The sequence below is a fragment of the Caloenas nicobarica genome, chromosome 10 (genome assembly GCF_036013445.1).
Source record: "Caloenas nicobarica isolate bCalNic1 chromosome 10, bCalNic1.hap1, whole genome shotgun sequence".
Taxonomy (NCBI): domain Eukaryota; kingdom Metazoa; phylum Chordata; class Aves; order Columbiformes; family Columbidae; genus Caloenas; species Caloenas nicobarica.
This window is the reverse complement of record NC_088254.1, coordinates 4,238,550-4,257,001: the sequence shown is the minus strand read 5'-3', so window position 1 is coordinate 4,257,001 and position 18,452 is coordinate 4,238,550. Positions and strand designations below refer to the sequence as shown.

General features: G+C 38.3%; 1 protein-coding gene across 4 annotated transcripts in view; it reads left to right on the top strand.

The window, feature by feature from the left end:
• The window catches only part of CIB2 (calcium and integrin binding family member 2), a 51,358-nt gene that overhangs the window by 3,541 nt on the left and 29,365 nt on the right, over positions 1 to 18,452 (top strand). For 2 of the 4 annotated variants that reach the window (XR_010606762.1, XM_065642099.1), the window contains exons 1-3: positions 2,425 to 2,491; positions 3,128 to 3,253; positions 14,910 to 14,944. The exons of 1 other annotated variant lie outside the window; for it this stretch is intronic. Coding sequence is in view for 2 of the 3 variants with exons in the window: in XM_065642099.1 (XP_065498171.1) it covers positions 3,194 to 3,253; positions 14,910 to 14,944 (95 nt within the window). In the remaining variant the exon portion in view is untranslated. Of the gene's footprint in view, positions 1 to 2,424; positions 2,492 to 3,127; positions 3,254 to 14,909; positions 14,945 to 18,452 lie in introns of those variants that run through there. One more of the 4 variants, XM_065642100.1, reaches the window with a different exon arrangement.

Here is an 18,452-nt window from a genome sequence, read left to right as displayed (position 1 = left end):
AATTCCGTCTGCTTAGGAAACTTTTTTTAAAAAATTTTGTCCCTGAGGCGAAACATTGTCTTGTGTAAAGCATCTTTTAAAAATAAAAAAAGTAATTTTTACTTGATTTATTTATGGATAAATTAGGCTTAATGAAATGCAGACAGAAACCTCCATCCTCTAAGACAGTGTATTTCATTGAGATAGATAGGTAAGATCATAAACCCAACAAATTTGGCACAAGGTTTTCCTTTCTGTTTGTCGTCTTTAGTATCAAAAAGTCTCTACAGAAAGTTTGTGCCCATCACAACAAATACAATTTAGTCAGATAGTCAGCATCTTTCATCGGCTTGGGGGCCCTGAGTTTTGCATCTTTCTCAGATTCCCTTTACTCATTCATAAGACAGGGCTCAGTCCAATGAAACATTCTCCTATGGGTTAGTGCTCCCAGACAAATTTAGTGGGGTCTGAGCATCCTCCTCTTGCTCACGTGTTGGAAAAGCAACTTTTTCATCCACCACGGTAGCATCAAACTGGCATTTTCACTTATTTTAGGATTTCTGTTTTCTAACTGTGTATTTACAGTTCATTTTTTATTTATAGTTTGCAATAACTGTTAAAGAAGAGGCAAGTTCTGACAGTTTGTGTAGCATATTACAATGGTCATGTTTTGTAGCTCTGTAGCATCTTTCTTTAAAGAACTCACAAGCATTTAAATTATTTTATCTCCACAGCACCTGCTGTAGGTAAACATAATTATTCCTCATTTACCTGTGAGCAAACAGAATTGTGAGTAGCTCTCAAGTAAATAAAATGAGCCCCAAAGACTTGTGGGGAATTTCTGCAGCATTGGTGGAGGGGTGGAACTTTTCCCCTTGTAACTGTTGCAAGTAGTGATCATTGCAGTAGAAGGGGGCCCTAATGACTCCTGGAAAGTAGCAACAGAATAAATGTACAGGCAGCCCTTCTAGATCAAAACTGTTCTTCTTGCTGACAGAGTGAATCTTTAGGAGGAGCTCATCTGCGAGGAAACATTGGTGTGGGAGAGAAATTGTTGGAATATTGGGTGCAGTGGGCATGAAATCTTGCAGGTTCTTTTTCCCCAATTAAAAGTTGCAGCAAACCAACCTGAGCAGTGAAGGCAGCAGATATGCAACTTGGTTGTTGAAACTCTGTGTGGATCCTCTCATTAACAGGTAAAGTAATCTCTGTTCATAGTAGCTTGATCTTCCTTTGAGGAATAAGAGATTCCATACTTAAACCACAGTCAGATTCTCACTGCATAATTTACAGAGGCAATTTAAGGTAGTATGACCTGTCTGTTGGAGGTTATTGGACTGAGACCTGTACTAATTAACCAGAGCCCAGTCCCCTGGTGTAGCAGCCATGGCCAGCAGCGGTTCAGAGCAGCGGCTGCATGGGAGGTGGTCAGGAGAGCCAGCGGGATTTGTCCCACTCCTTGAGCTGCGGCTGTGGAAATGTCCCTGCAGCTGGGGGCCGGTTCCAGCCTTAGGTGGTGTTAAGCTGTCGCAGCTGACAGCCATCCTGCTATAAAATATTAAATCTAGTGTACAAAGTTGGCAGTATGTTTTCTGCTCCGTACATTAAATTTCTACAGGAGATGAACAGTGGCTACCTAACTGCGTTCTCTAGTATAATGGACAGTGTAATGGCAAGACTATTGTATATATACTGTTCTCCTTAATAAACTTTGTTTGCAATTGATTGCAAGTATGTGCTGCATGTTGCTAGTAGCTGAAAATTACGTGCTTTGACAAACAGTTTAGAGATATTGAAATACAGTAAAGTGTGATGAAAGACCAGTACTGGTAGCAGTAAGGTCAGCTCTTGCTGTGCACGTACAATAGTATTGATTTGTTGTAGTAGATATTGCTTAACACCCAACTGGCAAATAAAACTTATCTTTAAATACAAACAGATAGATGAGGTGAAAAAGAGCAAACTGGAAAATTACCTGATATTTGATACATAGAGATAGGAGTGAAAAAGTTTGTGCATTATACTGTCTTTAAATTTTACCTAGTTATATAGCAAGATAATTTTGCAGTGAAATACAGTTACCACTGCAGCATGCTTGAGAAGAGCTAGCTAGTATAGTGGAACCCTCAACAATCAGTAGCTGACTCCTCTTTTTTAAAATCTGTGCATTTTACTTTAACTTTTATTTGCTAATAAAGATAGCCTTCAGAGTATGGAAATAAGAATTGAAGAAACAGTGTATTTTCTTCCAGATATCAAGGGGATGGCACCCACTGAGTAAGCTGAACCTTTCTTTTAAAGCAAGAACTGCCAACTCTCCTAAAGCAATCAACTTTTTCAGCCATACCGGTTTTTCCACAGGATTTCTCTACATCAGAGTAAAACCAAAGTGTTTTCTAATATGCAAGAGAGAAGTGGAGGTGACAGTGTAGAAAGCCAGGCCCAAAGGAATAAACAGGAATATGTCTGTGTACCTCAGGTTCTCGACCTCTGGCCTACTTTGTAACCACAAGTAAGTCTTACCTAGTTGGTGCTTTCCATTTAGCCCTTCTGCTTTTTATTGTTATTATTTTGATTCTAAAGATAGAGAGAAGCTGATATGTGTGTCATCTGGGATACAGTGAGGCCAGGCACCCAGGAATATAAAACCAGGTGAAAAAAGGAAGAAATGAGGAGATGTCAATCTTTTCACTGGAAGAATACCATTAAGTATACAAAATCACAAGGTTAAAATACGTGTAGCCAAATCCACCTGTGGTGCCAATTCACTTGTATGTAATGGCATTATGGATAATTTGGGCATTTATATTTATTCTAGTTTGCATAGATGGGCAGCTTGAATTAGGTGGCTGCAAATGGAGTGCTATTTCATGCAAATGGCCTGACAAGTGTTGGTCTGGTCTGACTGAGAACAGCTGGTGGCTCTTGCACTTCAGTAGCACCAGATCATAGATGTGAAACGTGCTTGGTTATGTGTGTAACTGCTAAAGACAATGATGAAGCTTATTCAGAGTTGAGGGTGTGTAAGGACTTTCAGAATTGTGGAGGTTCTTAATCGCAAAGGGCCCTTGCCGATTGTTGTTTTGGGAATTAAAAAAAAGAGTGTTAAAACAGCACTTTTAATAAACCGAAATACTGTATTTTGCAGATTTGGTGTTTTTTCTTCTTTACATTCTGACTTGTGGAGAATCTTTTGGAATGTACCAAGAATCCAATGCCACTGTACCTTGGGGAAAAGAAAACCCACACAACGCTACAGGCTAGAAAAACAGAGGTCAGTTTGGCCATGTAACAAATAGTTGATTCAGCCGTCTGATGTTTAATAGGTGCTTGCTGCACTCTTGATCTGGTAGGTCATCCAGAGTTTGTGTTGTCCTTACAACTGTCGCTTCCTTCTTACTGTGAAACGGTGCTACAGTATATTGTGTTGGTAGAACCAGTTTCCTTCACTGTTAAAATTCTGATGTTTGCTTATCACTAATAAGCCTTGTTGAATACATTTTCATCCCAGCCATATATGCGTATATGATAATACGCTGTGGTTTTGTAGCTCAGGGCAGTGGTGGTTTGCAGCTAATCAAATCTGCATTTCTAAATGTTACACTCTAAATAAGTGGTCCCTTAAAACTATCTGCAGTTCAGCAGTTCTTCACTGTTTTTACTACATATCCAGCACACTTCATAGGATATTTTTACTGTATACAATACATTGACTTTCAGTATTATCGTTAAATGTTTATTCTTTGGTGTTATATGCCCAGCAAATCGAAGTGTTAGCCAATGTCATTATCGGGTCAGGATCATTAGAAGTTGTAGGAAAAAGCACGAGAATTCTCCAGATGTTTTTATTAAACATGCTAACTTGCTGAGGAAATAATGACCATTAGCAGAGCTGTACATAAAGAAGGTAGGAATTCTACCCTGTCCTGTTCCTGTGTGCACAAGTGGGATGTGAGCTGTCCAAAGAAACTTTACTCATAAAAGGTCTTTCCTTTCTCTTCCTTTCTCACTCAGCCTTCTTCCTACTGTTGTTATGAGAGCTTATCCTTGTGCAGATGTTAGATAATATAATTTTTGAGTTTGTAAATTTTTGTCTGCCTGCATTTTTTACATCCTCTTTATTTCTTTTACTTTTTCAGTTTTCCCAGACATACGGCAATAGGGTTGTATTGATTTACAATGCAGTGAGCCCTCTAGTGGTACTTTCTACCTTTTGCTTTAGGCTGTCGTAACATTTTTTTCTTTCCAGCTGTGCTTGCTTGAGCCGAAGGAGTCAGATTAACGTCTATGTAAACTACTTCAATCTTCCTGATTTTTTTTTTTTTTTTTTTTTAAATTTACTTATTTAGTGTGAGAAGGAGTTTTCGCATTTTACTGGTATACCTGGGAGCTTGGTACCTCTGGTGTGAACTCGCATCCTCGGTAGCCAGGGCTGGTTGCAGACATATGCATTCACCGTGGAGCCCCCACAGCACCTGCGATGTCGTGGAGATGCTTTGGGCACTTTGGAGCCTCCATCCAGCTGTGTTAACACTGGCAGCCTGGTACAGCTCAGATCCAGGTGCTGGCCGGGATGTGCTTTTAACTGTGGGGAGAGCGGCTGCAGAAACGTTTACTCTGCTTTCCTAGTGCCCAGATTTGCTCTGTGGGTGTGTAACATGACTGCGCTGCCCAGCATTGTTGGGTGACGCAAAGCTGCTCTAAAACATGAAGGTTCCGAGCAGGAGCGCCCTGAAGTCACGGGCAGAACAAGCCAGGGAGACACGGAGGCAGTAGAGAGCCGATTTCTTCTAGTACTGGCTACTCTGTTTTTATGTTATCAAAGCTCTGTGAGCCTCTTAGAAAAGCATCTGAAAAGGGAGAGAATGGCACGACTGGTTCTTGGCGACACCTGCCTGTCACTGTAACGCTTTACTTCCCGGCACACTCAAGTCAAGCCTTTGCAAAGATTTCCCAGTACTGCGTCCTTCCTCGTTGGACAGGTACAGTCAAAACCAGTTCAATGCAGGCTGTGGGATTTTTTCAGCACATTCACGGAGTATACGTGCTCTAAATGCCTACAATACAGAGGAATCCAGCTACTTCTAATGGGATGCATTTGCACAGAGGAAGAATTCCTGATTTAAGATGGGTAATAAGCAAACGATATTTACTGATGAACAGCTAGATGCCTACCAGGTAAGATATCTTAGTTTGCATTAGAGGAAGGAAAGAACTAATCCTCGTATGTGCAGGGTGGTTTTTATTCGGTTGGATTGTTTATTTTTTTTTTTTTAGGGGAGGGTTTTTTTTTTCCAAATATAAATGTAAACTTCATTTGTAGCCTGCACGCATATATTCCACTGTTCCTTCCAGCAATCGTAATATTATTCTAAGGCTGGGTTGTTAAATATACTCAGTTTGATTCCCTTCTCTGCATACAGGGAAAGGAGTCAAATCCTAAGTGTCTGGACTAGCAAGCAGGATAGAGACGATGACTAGCTTGACAATGGGAGTTTTTAGTAGAATCTTTCTATTGAGTGTTTCGTAAAGGAGAAAGTGTTGCAGTAACCTATTTTTCTCTACCTGATACCTTTGCTGTCAATAGAGGGGAAAAGAGGGGAAAAAAAAAAAAAAGTCTTGTCTAATTTAACTTCTAAGACTAAGTCATAGAAATATGCTTAATGTAATTCCAGAATAGGTATCCTTATGCTTGCATACACTCCTGGATAGCAGTTTCTTGCCTTGACAGTAGTACGTGTTTTATATCTACGGATAGCTTGTTGATACTTCTTTATTTACTTCACATTGTATTGATTGAATTTTCAATAGCATGAAAAAATAATTATTCCAAGTTTTCAGTCATGTTTCAGCACACTGTGAATTTTACTGAAATGGGTTGCGGGAAGCTATCTGCACAGTGGGCATTTTGAACAAGTTGCTGAAAATACAGTGGGGCGATATATTGAATAGAAGTGTGCTGAAGACAGAGGCAGCTGACTTTTTATTATGAGATGCAGACAGGGCTCGCTGCATTGCTCTGTTTCTTATGTGAAGCCGTAAACATAGAATTAACAGCACAGGAAATCAAGATTTACTTTATCTCATGATAACCAAAGGACAGATCCAGTGCACACAAAAGTAGATAACTTTCTTTTTACCTTCAGGATCTTTGACTCTGGCGCTTGAAGTAGAAAGTATGATTTTAAATTCTAATTTTCTTTGGAGTTACTGTTAACATGGACTTTTTATAGGTGTAGATATTTAGCCACAGAGAGTCAGGCTGGGGATATAAACTAAAATGTTTTTAAATGTTATGTCATGCTGAAAATAAGGCATAAATTAAATGCTTTTATTAAATGCCTAGCCTTTTTCTTGTAATTATAGCAAATGTGAAGGTGGAGCTGCTTTAATTTCCAGTTTGTCACACATCTCACCCTCACCAGCAGTCTGTCACTGTAATATATTAATCTAAGTGGTTTTAGACTTAATAGTCTAAGATCCAAAAAGGCTTTTTTACATCCCTGCTGAATAGGCGAGAGAGAAATCAAAGACCTGTAAAACACCAGTGTCTGCCTTCCCATTACCAATGAAAGTGAACACAGAACAGAGCCCAACTGCAGTGAAACAAAACAAAATCCAAATGTAATTAATGTCGTCTTGACATACACTGGCAAATGCAAGAGCTGAAATGTCATCCCTAATTCACTACTCCTCATGTAGAAATTGCCTTTCTCTAATGGCTTTTGCAGCCCCCGCTTTCATAATGCCGGGTAATTGATCTCAGAGCCTGGCAGAAGTTGGGCCCAGTGCACTGAGCCTCTGGGATTTCTCCGTTACAGGAGGACTTGTAGTTCATTAGTATAGTACTGGATAATTTTTGACTAGTAATAGCACTTGTTATATATGGTAAGTACAATAAAATAACAAGCTTGAGGACAATAACTTCCAGAATTTGTCAGGAAGGAGTATTAACCTCATGTTGTAAACAACCAGACGAAGTCCTTGTTTTGATGGTGGTTTGCCTATGATCCCTTAGAAGATCCCAGAGGCTGCAATAACTAAACGGGGAAATCTTGGGGTTACTGCTGTAGCCGTCCACACACAGAGCTCACCTCTCCTTGGCATTCAGGGAGGTGTGCAGGTGCTGTAATATCAACGGAGCTGTTATATTTGGAGTTTGTTTTCTCTGCCTTTTTAGCATAGTGGAATTCCATCAGAACAGGAAAGGAGAGAATGGGGTAACATTTCCATAATTTTTAAAATGCGTCCTCTGAACACTGGACCAAAGTAAACCACTCTGTACTAGGGTCCACTTTGCAACAGCTTGTTGTGCACAGCTGTACACCAATGTACAGACAGGCTTCTACATAGAAAGTGTTTTTAATCATTGATTTAATTTTTTTTTTCCCCAATATGAGAAGTAGGCAACTTCTTGTGAATTTGTAGGTCTATGAGTTGGTGCTGTATTCCTCACAATAATACCCAGGGTTACAGAATCCATAGTATCAATATGGCAGAAGCTAAAGTGTCAATTTAATCCTTTTTGTAAAATAAATTTTTTTAAAAAATCCCCACAGTTCCTATTATAAGACTGGTCGAAACCTCACTCCCCTCCTCGTTAGACTTATTTCTTTATTTAAGTATATTTTTGGCTATTGTGTTACCTAGTTGTAACTTCCAGCATTTTTCTTTAACACGAATTGCTCTGAGCTTATAGCACCTGAATGCTACTTCAGTAGTGATTTTTTTTTTTTTAATGCATTATGTTTTAAGCACTTGTTCCATAGGAGACACTTCTGATAGGTAAAGAAAGGTGGAAAAGTGAGATGTTAAGGTGCTTAAAATATGGTAAACCCATATGTAAGTGGCTTTGATTTTCGGGAGTAAAGATTAAGCTACAGAAAAATCACCTGCTTGAAGAGCTAGCATACATAAATGCCAAATCATTAGTATGATATTAATGAAAAAAAACCCCTATTTGATTTGTCTAAAACTTTCTGAAATGCCCCTGTATAAACTTTTTTTTGGTGTATAAACTGTCATATTGAAGACTCACTTCTTAGCTGAACCTTTCAATTTAAATTAAATAACTGTAAATCTGGTCACCCACAAGATGACCTCAACGTTTTTAATAGACAGGTATTTTAAATATTCTTCTTTAACACTGCTGATGAGTGGCTAGTTGAAACTGTGAGAGAGATGCATCATAGGACTTGATAGCATTGAACCTCTCACAGCTTTTTTTTTTCTTTGATTCAGAGTAGGTAGAGGCAAATTATCTAAAGAAAGACTAGAAAGCTGCAAATCTCCTAACGCCTTGTCATATCCCCTGTTATTAAGATAGTGTTCTAGTTGGCAGCTCTTTAAATTTTCATAAGCTTAGTGAAATGTTTTGGAAATCAGGCTTTTGCAAACATTGGTTTCCTCATTAAGATTCACCTCATTTAAAAAGTTAGCCTTGTAAGAAAATGAATTCTACGGGGGATTTCTGCTTCTTGTGCTCTTAGAGTACTTGACTGTTTTGTTTGGGTTTTTTTTTACGTAAAATGCAAAATCTAACCAAGGTCTGGTTAGGGAAAAGGTAAGTATTAATCAGCAAGAAAGATGTATTTCATTGCAATCAAAGAACATTTTAAAACTAAGCTATTAAAAGTTGTCTACAGATTGTAGAGGTCAGGTCTTAGGAAAGAAATTAAACGGGAATTTTAGAGGGTTTTTTTGAGTGATGCTGTATAAAGATGCTTGGAGCAATAGAAAATAAAGGTATACAATAAAGCGACGTCAGAGCTGCATATTGGCCTCAGCACACTGCAATTCTCACTGAGAGACAATGATATTGAATAGGAAATGCACAGAAGCTGTGCTTGGGGTGCAGACAAACTGTTCAATCAATCTCATTGCCTTTCTTCAGGTTACTCGAATTAGTGGTCTGAATTTGATATCGACTTGATTCTCTTTTTTTCTTAATAGACAGAGCTTAGAGAATATAGGGCACAAATATTTTATCAGATATTACTGGTTTTATTGCAAGCCATTTCTTTTTGTATTTGTTCACTAATGGGTTATTTACATTATTTAATGCAGCCTCAAAAGAAACAGGTGTTTATCCTGGCTGTCTTCTAGGCAATATTGCAATAAAAGGTAGTAATACGAAATAATGACTTTTACACAAGAATTTGTCTATTATTTAAAGTAACTCCTTTCCTTTTATTAAATTTCTGTCAAAGTGGGATTCAATTGTATTTCGTGAGACTTAGGCAAAAGCAGATGAAACAAGTTACGTTATGATCTATCAAGAAGTGCCGTTCATAAAGTGAAACTAGAGCGTTGAGTTATCTTTTGGTTTAAAAAGCTATGCTTGACTTCACCAGGATCTCTGAAAACGAACCTTTGCGAAGCTACAAAAAAGTGTATACACAGGTTCTCCAGGGTCTTATGTAAAAACTACTTTTCAGTTTGATGGGATATTGCTGTTGATGTGCAAATTTGAAGTAGCATAATAACAGAACAAGGGTTTTTTGAAATTATCCTTTAGTCAGATTCAGGTTTCGTGTTACCATTTGGTGCATATATAGATTGAGCAACATTACATTTGGCGACAGTTTCTTTCTTCCTCAGCCCTTGCTAATGTCTGTTTTTACTCCCATGTTGCACTATAAATATATAAACTGGTTCTTACAGCTGCAGATTTTTCCTCCCGAAACTCAGTAGGCTTTTTAGTTGTTCTGGCTGGGGTTCTAAAAGACACGATTACAAATAAAGATAGGCTGGATGTTAAAATCTCCATTGACATCTTGATGCAACCAGCATTTTTCAAGGTAAAAGTCCACATATCAATACTATTATTAATGCAGATACTAACTCTGACAGGAATTTTTTTAGCGTTTTAATCAGGATTCGCTAAAGTACTTGCACAGCTATGCAACTTAAAGACCGGTGCTAGTCTCACTGGCTTCCAGGAACTCTTTCTATTTTTGCAGTGATGAAAATACGTAACTATCTTGCTCATTCAGTCTTGCACAACTCTCTCTGTCTTAGTTGCATGGCAACTAGAAGAAAAGCATCGCATTTATAAAATTTTACCAGAATGGAGTTAATAATAGATCTGACATGAAAATTCATTTGCTTCTAATGCAGCACCTTTTCAACTCCTTCATAGGATGATGTTTTTATGGTGTTTTGATTAAATGTTCTTAAACACACGTACTCTTGGCACAGTACAAAACATCATTTGTGATTTTTAAAAGAAACCTCTGAAATAAGTAGTTTGAAATATTAACATTTAAAATGTTGCAGCATTCAGTACTTCTCACTTATTCAAAGCTGCTCAGTAAGATAGCTGTATGGATCAAATCTGTCTTGCCTTGAGGATATTGTCAAAATTCCTGTTGGTCATTGGTTTACTTTATATATGACTTGCTAGCTTTTCTTTGAGATTTTGTTGGTGTGGGGGTTGTTTTTGTTTGTGTGGGGGTTGGTTTTTTTTTTAATTATTTTTATTTGGAGTGATTTTGTGTTGCCAAGACTTTTATGTTATTTCTTTATTTTTAAAACTTCCAAATGGAGCTGTTGCAGGACCAGAATAAACCTGCCCTTCTGAAACTATACATTTAAAAGGCAGAATTAATTATGTATTGTCTTAGAGGAGAAATATGCATTTAGTGGGTTTAAGAAATATTATTTCACAGTAGCTTTGCATACTTGAGCATTGCTATTCTTTCATTCTATTTTTTCCTTTCTCCAGTTTTTCTTCTTCCCTTTCTGTGGAAAAGTGTTTTGCTTATCTATGTGAAATCTGAAAACTCTGCTTTACGCACAATGATATTTGCTTCTAAAAGTGGTAAATGATAAAGTTTCATTAAAGTGGACTCTGCTGCCATTCATGAACTGCCTGCTGCACTCCGGTATCACCGACAGGTCCAACACAACTAATGACATGTGGTCTGATTCTGGAACCACACCTCACGTTACACGGTGTGTGTACACTTTACGTCACGTTAAGTATCAGCGTTCTCAGCATAGTTACCTCTATTCTATATTTTGTTCAAAGCCCTGTAGAACTAAATGTAAAGCAGAACCACCGTAGGAGCTTCCAGTCTGACAGACCTGTGGAAAAGGTGGTGGGCCACCATGTTTCAGTCTGTTCCTCTTCTGCCCTAAACCTGCATTCACCTGACGCAGGAAATAAAAGAATAAAACTCTAACAGCCTGAACATTCTGCTCTTTTATAAAGGAAATTTTAAGGGCAGAGACCATTAGCCCTGATAAATAAGCAATGTTGAGTGACTTACAGAAAGTCATGCTACCAGCTAAGAGCAAAACTACCCGTAGAAACTAAATATACCAGCTGACACTTTTCTCTGCAAAATATTTTTAAAGAACCAGTTAAGCCACCTAAATGCCAAATCTGAGAACCAAATCCCATTATACAAGCTAATGATCTCATTGAAATAAAAGAAATTTTCTGCTTGCTTTATTTTATTCACTTTGCTGGATGTAAGGAAGTCGGGTGGATAACTGCAGGTTTGTTTAAGTGCTATCTTACCTCCAAAAAATCAGTAGTGCTCCTTTATTCTCCTAATTAACTTGGTTATTAAGGGTGCAAGGGCAGACTGAGTGGAACAGCTGATCATGGAAAAGGAGCATGAATTTTCTCAGGGGCTGGAGGGAGTGACCTGTGAAGGCAAAACCTCTATTCTAAGTAACCTAAAAGCCACAAGGGGCTTCCTGTTAGCAGTTTTTCAGGCTATTGTATAGCATTAGAAATAAAAACAACAATTCTCAGGATAAATTCTTGCCAGAAATCTTGAATTATTAAGAATTACGAAAACTCTGGTGACGTTTATTTGTTCAGTATTTAGTTTGTGCTTTTTTTAGCAGGATTCTTAGAGACTTTAGTGTGCGGACAGAATAAGTAGATTGCTTTTAAAGTTCGTAATAAACTCAGTTATGATCCCCATAATAGCAAATGTGTTCCATGATATCTCTGACTTGAAGGAAGATGAATGTCATCATGTGCGTAAATTACAAATGCTTTCCAGGACTCACTTCACCTTTCTTTATGAGGGAGTTAATTTAACATGCTAGTTGACTATTTATTGTCCATCACTGTGTATTGTCTGTATGAATGAAGTAGCCAGAAGAAAATTGGATGATTCACCTCCATGTTTCTTTGGCCAAAACTCTTTAATTAAATTGGAATTAAATTGCTGGAGTTCCAGCAGCCATAAAATGTAATTACGTTATTTAGACCTCTGTTCTATTGTGACTTTAATCCAACTTAGGCTGTGCTTTAAAAAAAAGGGGCAGTTTTGCTCTTCTTTCCCTGCTATCAGTAGATACTTGTTTTAGCTTTGTGTTTTGTACCAGCACTACCAATGCTATATTCTAAGCTATATTCTAAAAGGAAATGATCCAAGCTGGAAATGATTCCGTTTTTGCTAGCTTAGTTTCCAAACACGAGTTCCTTTGGAGTTCTCTGGTGCAGTTACACCACTCATTGATGTGAAATCTGCAGAAAGGAAGAGGCAGAAATAAGCAGCTGGGAGGAGCGAGAGAGATGGCTGGACTTGCCTTGCAGAGAGAGCTTGGAGCCCTGGCTCTTACATTTCCCATTTAAGACCAGACTGGCTTCTTAATGGGAAAACATTTCTTAAGCGGTATGTAAGATCTTGCTGTGGATCCAAACTATAGGCCAGGTCACGACTCTGACCCTGAGTAGCTTTAAGATCTCTGCAAGTGCTCTGTGAAAGCACGGTAGATTTTTTTTTTTTTGACACTCTTCATCCCTAACAGACAATTCCACGTCGTTGGCATAGCTGGAATACTGCAGTCAGGAACAGCGTGCAGGCAGCTGCTTGCAGCTACTTTTCTTTTAAAGGTTTTTCAGTATCAGTGAGTTTTAGGTTATATTAGTAAAAATTTTGTTTGATGGCAAAAAAAAAAAGGGCTGACAGTAGTGTTTGTTGTCAAAGATGTCAGGTGACTCAGATTAAAAAAAAAAAAAATTGTGGGCCTTCAGCAAATTAAGGTTAATCTGACCTCTTAATGTGTCTTCCAGTGGCATTTTTGCATGATTTCTGGAAGGCAAAGGGTAACTTTTCTTTTTCATCTTTATCTCCATTTGCATATCAGTTCCCTGTCAGCTTTCTAGTTAAGTAAGTGTCTGCTGTTTTCCCAAGCCTATATAATTACAGGATGATTGCTGCTGAGAGCATTACAATTATTTGTGAGATTGCACCTGCCTTTCATTAGTAAATGAAGCATCCTTAAGTGGCAGTTTGAGCCTAAGTGTTGTGTGTGCCGGAATTAATGAAGACTTAACCAGCTGGCTCCTATTTCACTTTGTGCAGTTCCAGACAATGTGACATCAGTGTCAGCAGCTCACAAGGTGCTTCCTGTTGTGCCTTGTAACACTATTCTGCTACAATACACTAAAGGAAGAGCTGCTTCTCCTGCCACTTTATACGGACGAGGGCAAGCAAGCTCAATAATTGATGCCGTGCAGGACTGATAGTGTACCTGGATACCCGAGACAAGACTGCCTCAGCCAGCTGCCATCATCTGCTTTCCCCTCCTGGGCAGGAGCAGCCGCTCAGCCAGTCTCTACTTAGGAAAGAAATGCTTTTCAGCTACCTGACTGAAGAGCAGGACTGGGAGGAGTTGTAGGAATTGTCTTTACTCTTAAGTATTACTTACCAAGTCTGTTATCTTGTTACTAGCTGATTTAAAAGCATGATATATTTTAAATATGTTTACATTCAACTACTCAGAGCTGAATTGTTGGGCAAATATCTTGGCACACCACACTGTGGCCTGTGAGAGAGGCAGATGATCAGGAAGAATTTTGTGGTGTGGTGGTGGTGAACTATATGTACACTCTCATAAATCACCAGCTCTCAGACAAGAAGCTGCAAATTCTCTGAATTTGTTACTTGAACAATGTCCTAAACTGATATCCGGTATTTCATTGCCACCAGTGTTCATAGTTTTGGATGCAGGGCAGAATTTGTCCTAAATGCATTTGAGATAAGATAGCGAGGAATAGGGGATATTTCTGTTAATGAGATGGGACTGATTGTTATGATTCCTCACAGGACCTGAAGATATAACTTGTTTTGTGACTGATGTAGAGATACATGAAATGCAAACTATTTCACTGCTTATATTATTCTTTTGTGAAGTGCATGATTCTTCTAGCAAAACACAGATGTTCATAAAGAGTGAATTAAACCAGTGTAAATGCAGTCCCACCACAGAGCCACTCGGAACACAAGCCAATACTTGTAAGCTCATCTTTCATGTTCAACCAGCTTTACTTTGCATTCTAGTAAGTTATTTCAAATTCTGTGATAGCACAGGGAACGCTAAAGAGTTTCCCTGCAGTTTCAAGCAGAGGTTGTCCTTTTATCCGTGTTCCTAACAATGGGAGTTTGCAGCCTTCACCAAAGTGACCACAGTGTACAGCAGTTGCTAGCAAAAAGAGTTAGTAACAAACAAACATATTACTTTTAATCAGTTGTCTCTAATAGAGGAATACTCCAAGTTAGAAGATAGTTTTCTTCATCTGTTTGTTATCTATAGCTTTCTAGATCCATTTATTGAATGGTTTTGGCCTATATCTCACTTTTTTGATTTAATTTTGTTCCTGGTCATTCCACAGTGGAGAAATATTAATATATTATGTATAATATTTCAGCAAGCTGTGTTTTTTTTTTTCTCCTGAAGTTTCACATCGACAATAGTTTTTACTGCTAGTTCTGTCCTTAAGATATCTGAGTTATTTCATAGCATATATTGCTTTCTGAGTCAAAAGCAGATGGTACACAAGTGATATCGTTAATGTTTTTCTGCCAGGTCTGAGTTTCCTCCCAAAAGATTGAAAAATAATTATTTGCAGTTGTTTTCAATATTTCTGTAGTACACTAACATGTTTTGTTTTTTAACAGGATTGCACGTTCTTCACTCGGAAAGAAATTCTTCGGTAAGTAAATTGTATTGCATTTTTCCTTCGTGATTCATATTGAAGGGACTAAATCATCTTTATGACTTGTGAGGAAACCAGATAAATCCAATTATTTTACATGAATGAATGAGTGTAGGTTTGGACTCAAGATACACTTACAATATGTAAATGTATATAAGGAAAAAGATGATGTCTGGCGTAATGTCACTATCATTGGCTGTTCTAGGGCTAAGGCATTGAACAGCTGAGAACCGGTGGCTCTCTATGAAAGGAATTTGCTGCTTTCCTGCTCAGTTATATCAATGAGGGCACGTCCTTCAGTCAGTACAGGTTTTGGTCTGGACTGAAGTGTGGGGAAAACTGATGGAACTTAAACTGCAGAGCACTGAGAATGTTTATTTCTGTACAAACTTGCCCTACAGAAAGACACCAAGATTGGGATCACTGTTTGCAATAGACTGGACTTGTTTTTCCCCAGTAGTGATGGACTGAGCCAAACTGAAGTAATTTCTGCATATGCATATGTTGACTTATTGCCATGGATCCTGTCATGGCTCCATCTTCTAACCATTTGGATTAAGGATCTGTAAAATTATGGCACAGATCCTGTCAAAACACCTGTTTATCCTGAGGATTTTTGCCCCATTGGGGAGTGAGAATAGATCTGTGGTGTGTACCTAGATGTAGGAGCTCCCAGTGCTGGATTCTCAAATTTGAGTAGCTTCTCAGACATAAAAAGTGTTTGTTTCCATAAACATTGGGAACTGCACTGAGATCATAAAAAGACAGTCTCTGAGATAAATGTTCGTTGCCTTTGCTCTGTTGCTGTAAACCTCAACAAGACTGACGTTCAGTGACTCTGTCAGGGCAAAAACTAACAGTGTGGCTTTGAGTGGGGTGCTTTATTTTTGTGCTGGAAAAAGAGGTGTCATTTCAGCTAATTTCTTGCACACATTGTTCTCATTAGTCCCAGAGAAATGATGCGCTCACTCCTCAGCAGTGCACAACATCTCTGAGCCCACTGTGCACTGAGAACATCGCAATACCACCACCTAAGCCAGGATTTAATTTGGTCCGGGTCCCTCTTGTCTTGGTTTGTTGTGGTTTAAAATGTAGTCACGTTGGAGTACATTTTCATGATACGTGATAGCATGACTGAATGAGTCAATGTGCGCAGTGAGTGGGTGATAGCTGGCCCAAAGATAAGCTACGCTTAATGCAGGCTGGCTCCAACAAAGATACTGGGGTCCTCAGAGTGGGTCTAGGCATCACAAAAGTGAATTACCAGAGCATGGGTGTAACTTCTTTAGCAAAGCATTCCTCAGCTGCAAACCCCTAGGAATGATGCATAATTGTTACCTCTAAAGTGGTGTCACTGTGTTTGTGGGACCCTACAAAAAGTCCTGCAACTTAAATAAAAACAAATAGTTCTTGTATGTTCTGTCAAGACTGCAATGCTGTTAGTTTGCCTTTGGCAAAAACAAAATTTGTCATCACAATTGATTCAGAAAAGTAGCTTCAAGTCCAGAATAACAGAGACTTTGTGGTTTAGACATCAGAAGTGATTTGGTGATGTTCCTGTATCATCATTAGTTCCAGCAGTTGGATACAGAATAAAAGATGTCCATGTGTAGGCACCAAATATCAGATATATACATTATATAGCCAGAAAAAAAAAGTCCCTAATGGTTGAGTGTAATTTCCTGTATAAACCAGACCTTAAGCCATCTTCTAAGTATTTTCAAAATCAACAAATACCGTTCTTCTGTTTCACAGGGCTACCTTGATACACAACTTCTGAAATAAATTTGTTTGGATTGGATAAACATTGGTAGTGGTAAAAACAGGTCATGATTCCTGCATTCCCTTGTCCTGCATGGCGGTTGGCAGCATAAAGGGGTATCTGAGTAGAAATGGATCTTTATTTCCTCTTTGATGGAGGCAGATTGCACAGTACTTCAAAATCCGCAGTGCTGGACAGAACATTAATGTGTTTTTCAAAACTGTGTAATTCGAAACTACATTTTCAGACAGATGATTTGCAATCTTTTTTTGCTTTGCATGGCAAGTGTGATATAGAGAAGGTCACTGTAGTTCGTAGGGCCTGATGGCAAAAGAATCAGCATTGAATGTGGAAAAGATTCTCCTGCTATTCAAGAACAAAAGGATGCTTTTCTATTGACGTATGGACCATGGGTGGGGTAGGGACTGGGGAACTGGGAGCTCCTGTTTACTTTCTTACTCTGTCACTAGTTTGTATAAGCAACTGAGCGCCTTTGACAAATTGCTACTGCAATTTGTCTGTTACCTACACTTCATATTTTTGTACCTTTTGAGGATAATAGTTCCATTGTCTGTTTAGTTTGCAAGCTGTGCTTGGTAAGGATAATTTAAGCTTTTTACATGCAGTGCACTAAAACTGATCTTAATTGTACATTTTAGTAGTGAAAAATCTAGTTTGGATATTCTTTTGAGGCCTGTGATATCTCTGAGAGGCGCCATTGTCACGTGGTAGACCTGGTCATTTAAACAGAACAATTAAAGAACAGTGAAGTGTTGAATGTGGCAAATAGTATTTAAGTTAAAACAACCCTGATAGATTTTTAGTAAGTTCTGTTTCTCTAAAAAGCATAGAACTGTAAAGAAATAATTTTCTCTTGGTTTGCTTTTCTCTCTTCGCTAACATAAAAGGGCATGAGTGATGCTAACGGTAATGCCCAGAGCTGTTATAATTTATTGTGAAATAGAAGTGTAGCTTCTTGCGATAAGAAACATGTAATGGACCTCAGCTGGAGCACTGTGAAAGCCTAATAATACATTTTGTATTTAGTAACTGAAGTTGTAAGGAAACAATCTATTTCCTGGGAAGAGACCAGAGCATGCACTTAGACTCAATTACATTGTTTATGTTAGGCTAAAGAAAGCTTTTCTGCTGATGGGCTGTGTATAGGAGATAAATGAGCCATTGCCTGCATGACTTTGTAGACTATCTGTATCAAAAAGAGCAAAACCAAAAATACCTCTGAGAAACAGTGCGATGTTAGAATATGATTGTGAAAAATATATATTCTCAGAGTAAAAGACTGGATTAATGGATGGTGAAAAACAGATGCTCTGTTTGAAAAGTTCAGTATACAAAACTGTATATTAATGTTTGATGTAAAATGCTTAGAAGGATAAAATCGTGAGAGTAGTTCTGTAAAGGCCTAAAATCATGGAAGAAAGCATAGTGACTTGGAATCATTGTATTTCCTCTTCTGCCTTATCCCCAGTGTGACGTTTCTGCTTCTTGGGGACCTCTATACAAAATCAGCTTATGATCTGGCAGATAGGACGAAAATCAATAGCATTTATTTGCTGTATATGAACTGTTGAAACATATTGCTGTCTAAGGAATAGAGTAGAATCGAGAGGTATTTCTGCATGTCTGAGTTGAAGTTTTACTGGGTGTGAATAAAATGGGTTATGAACCCCTCAGTAATTAGCACTTGGGGATTTAACAGGTCCCCAGGTCAGTTAAGAAGGA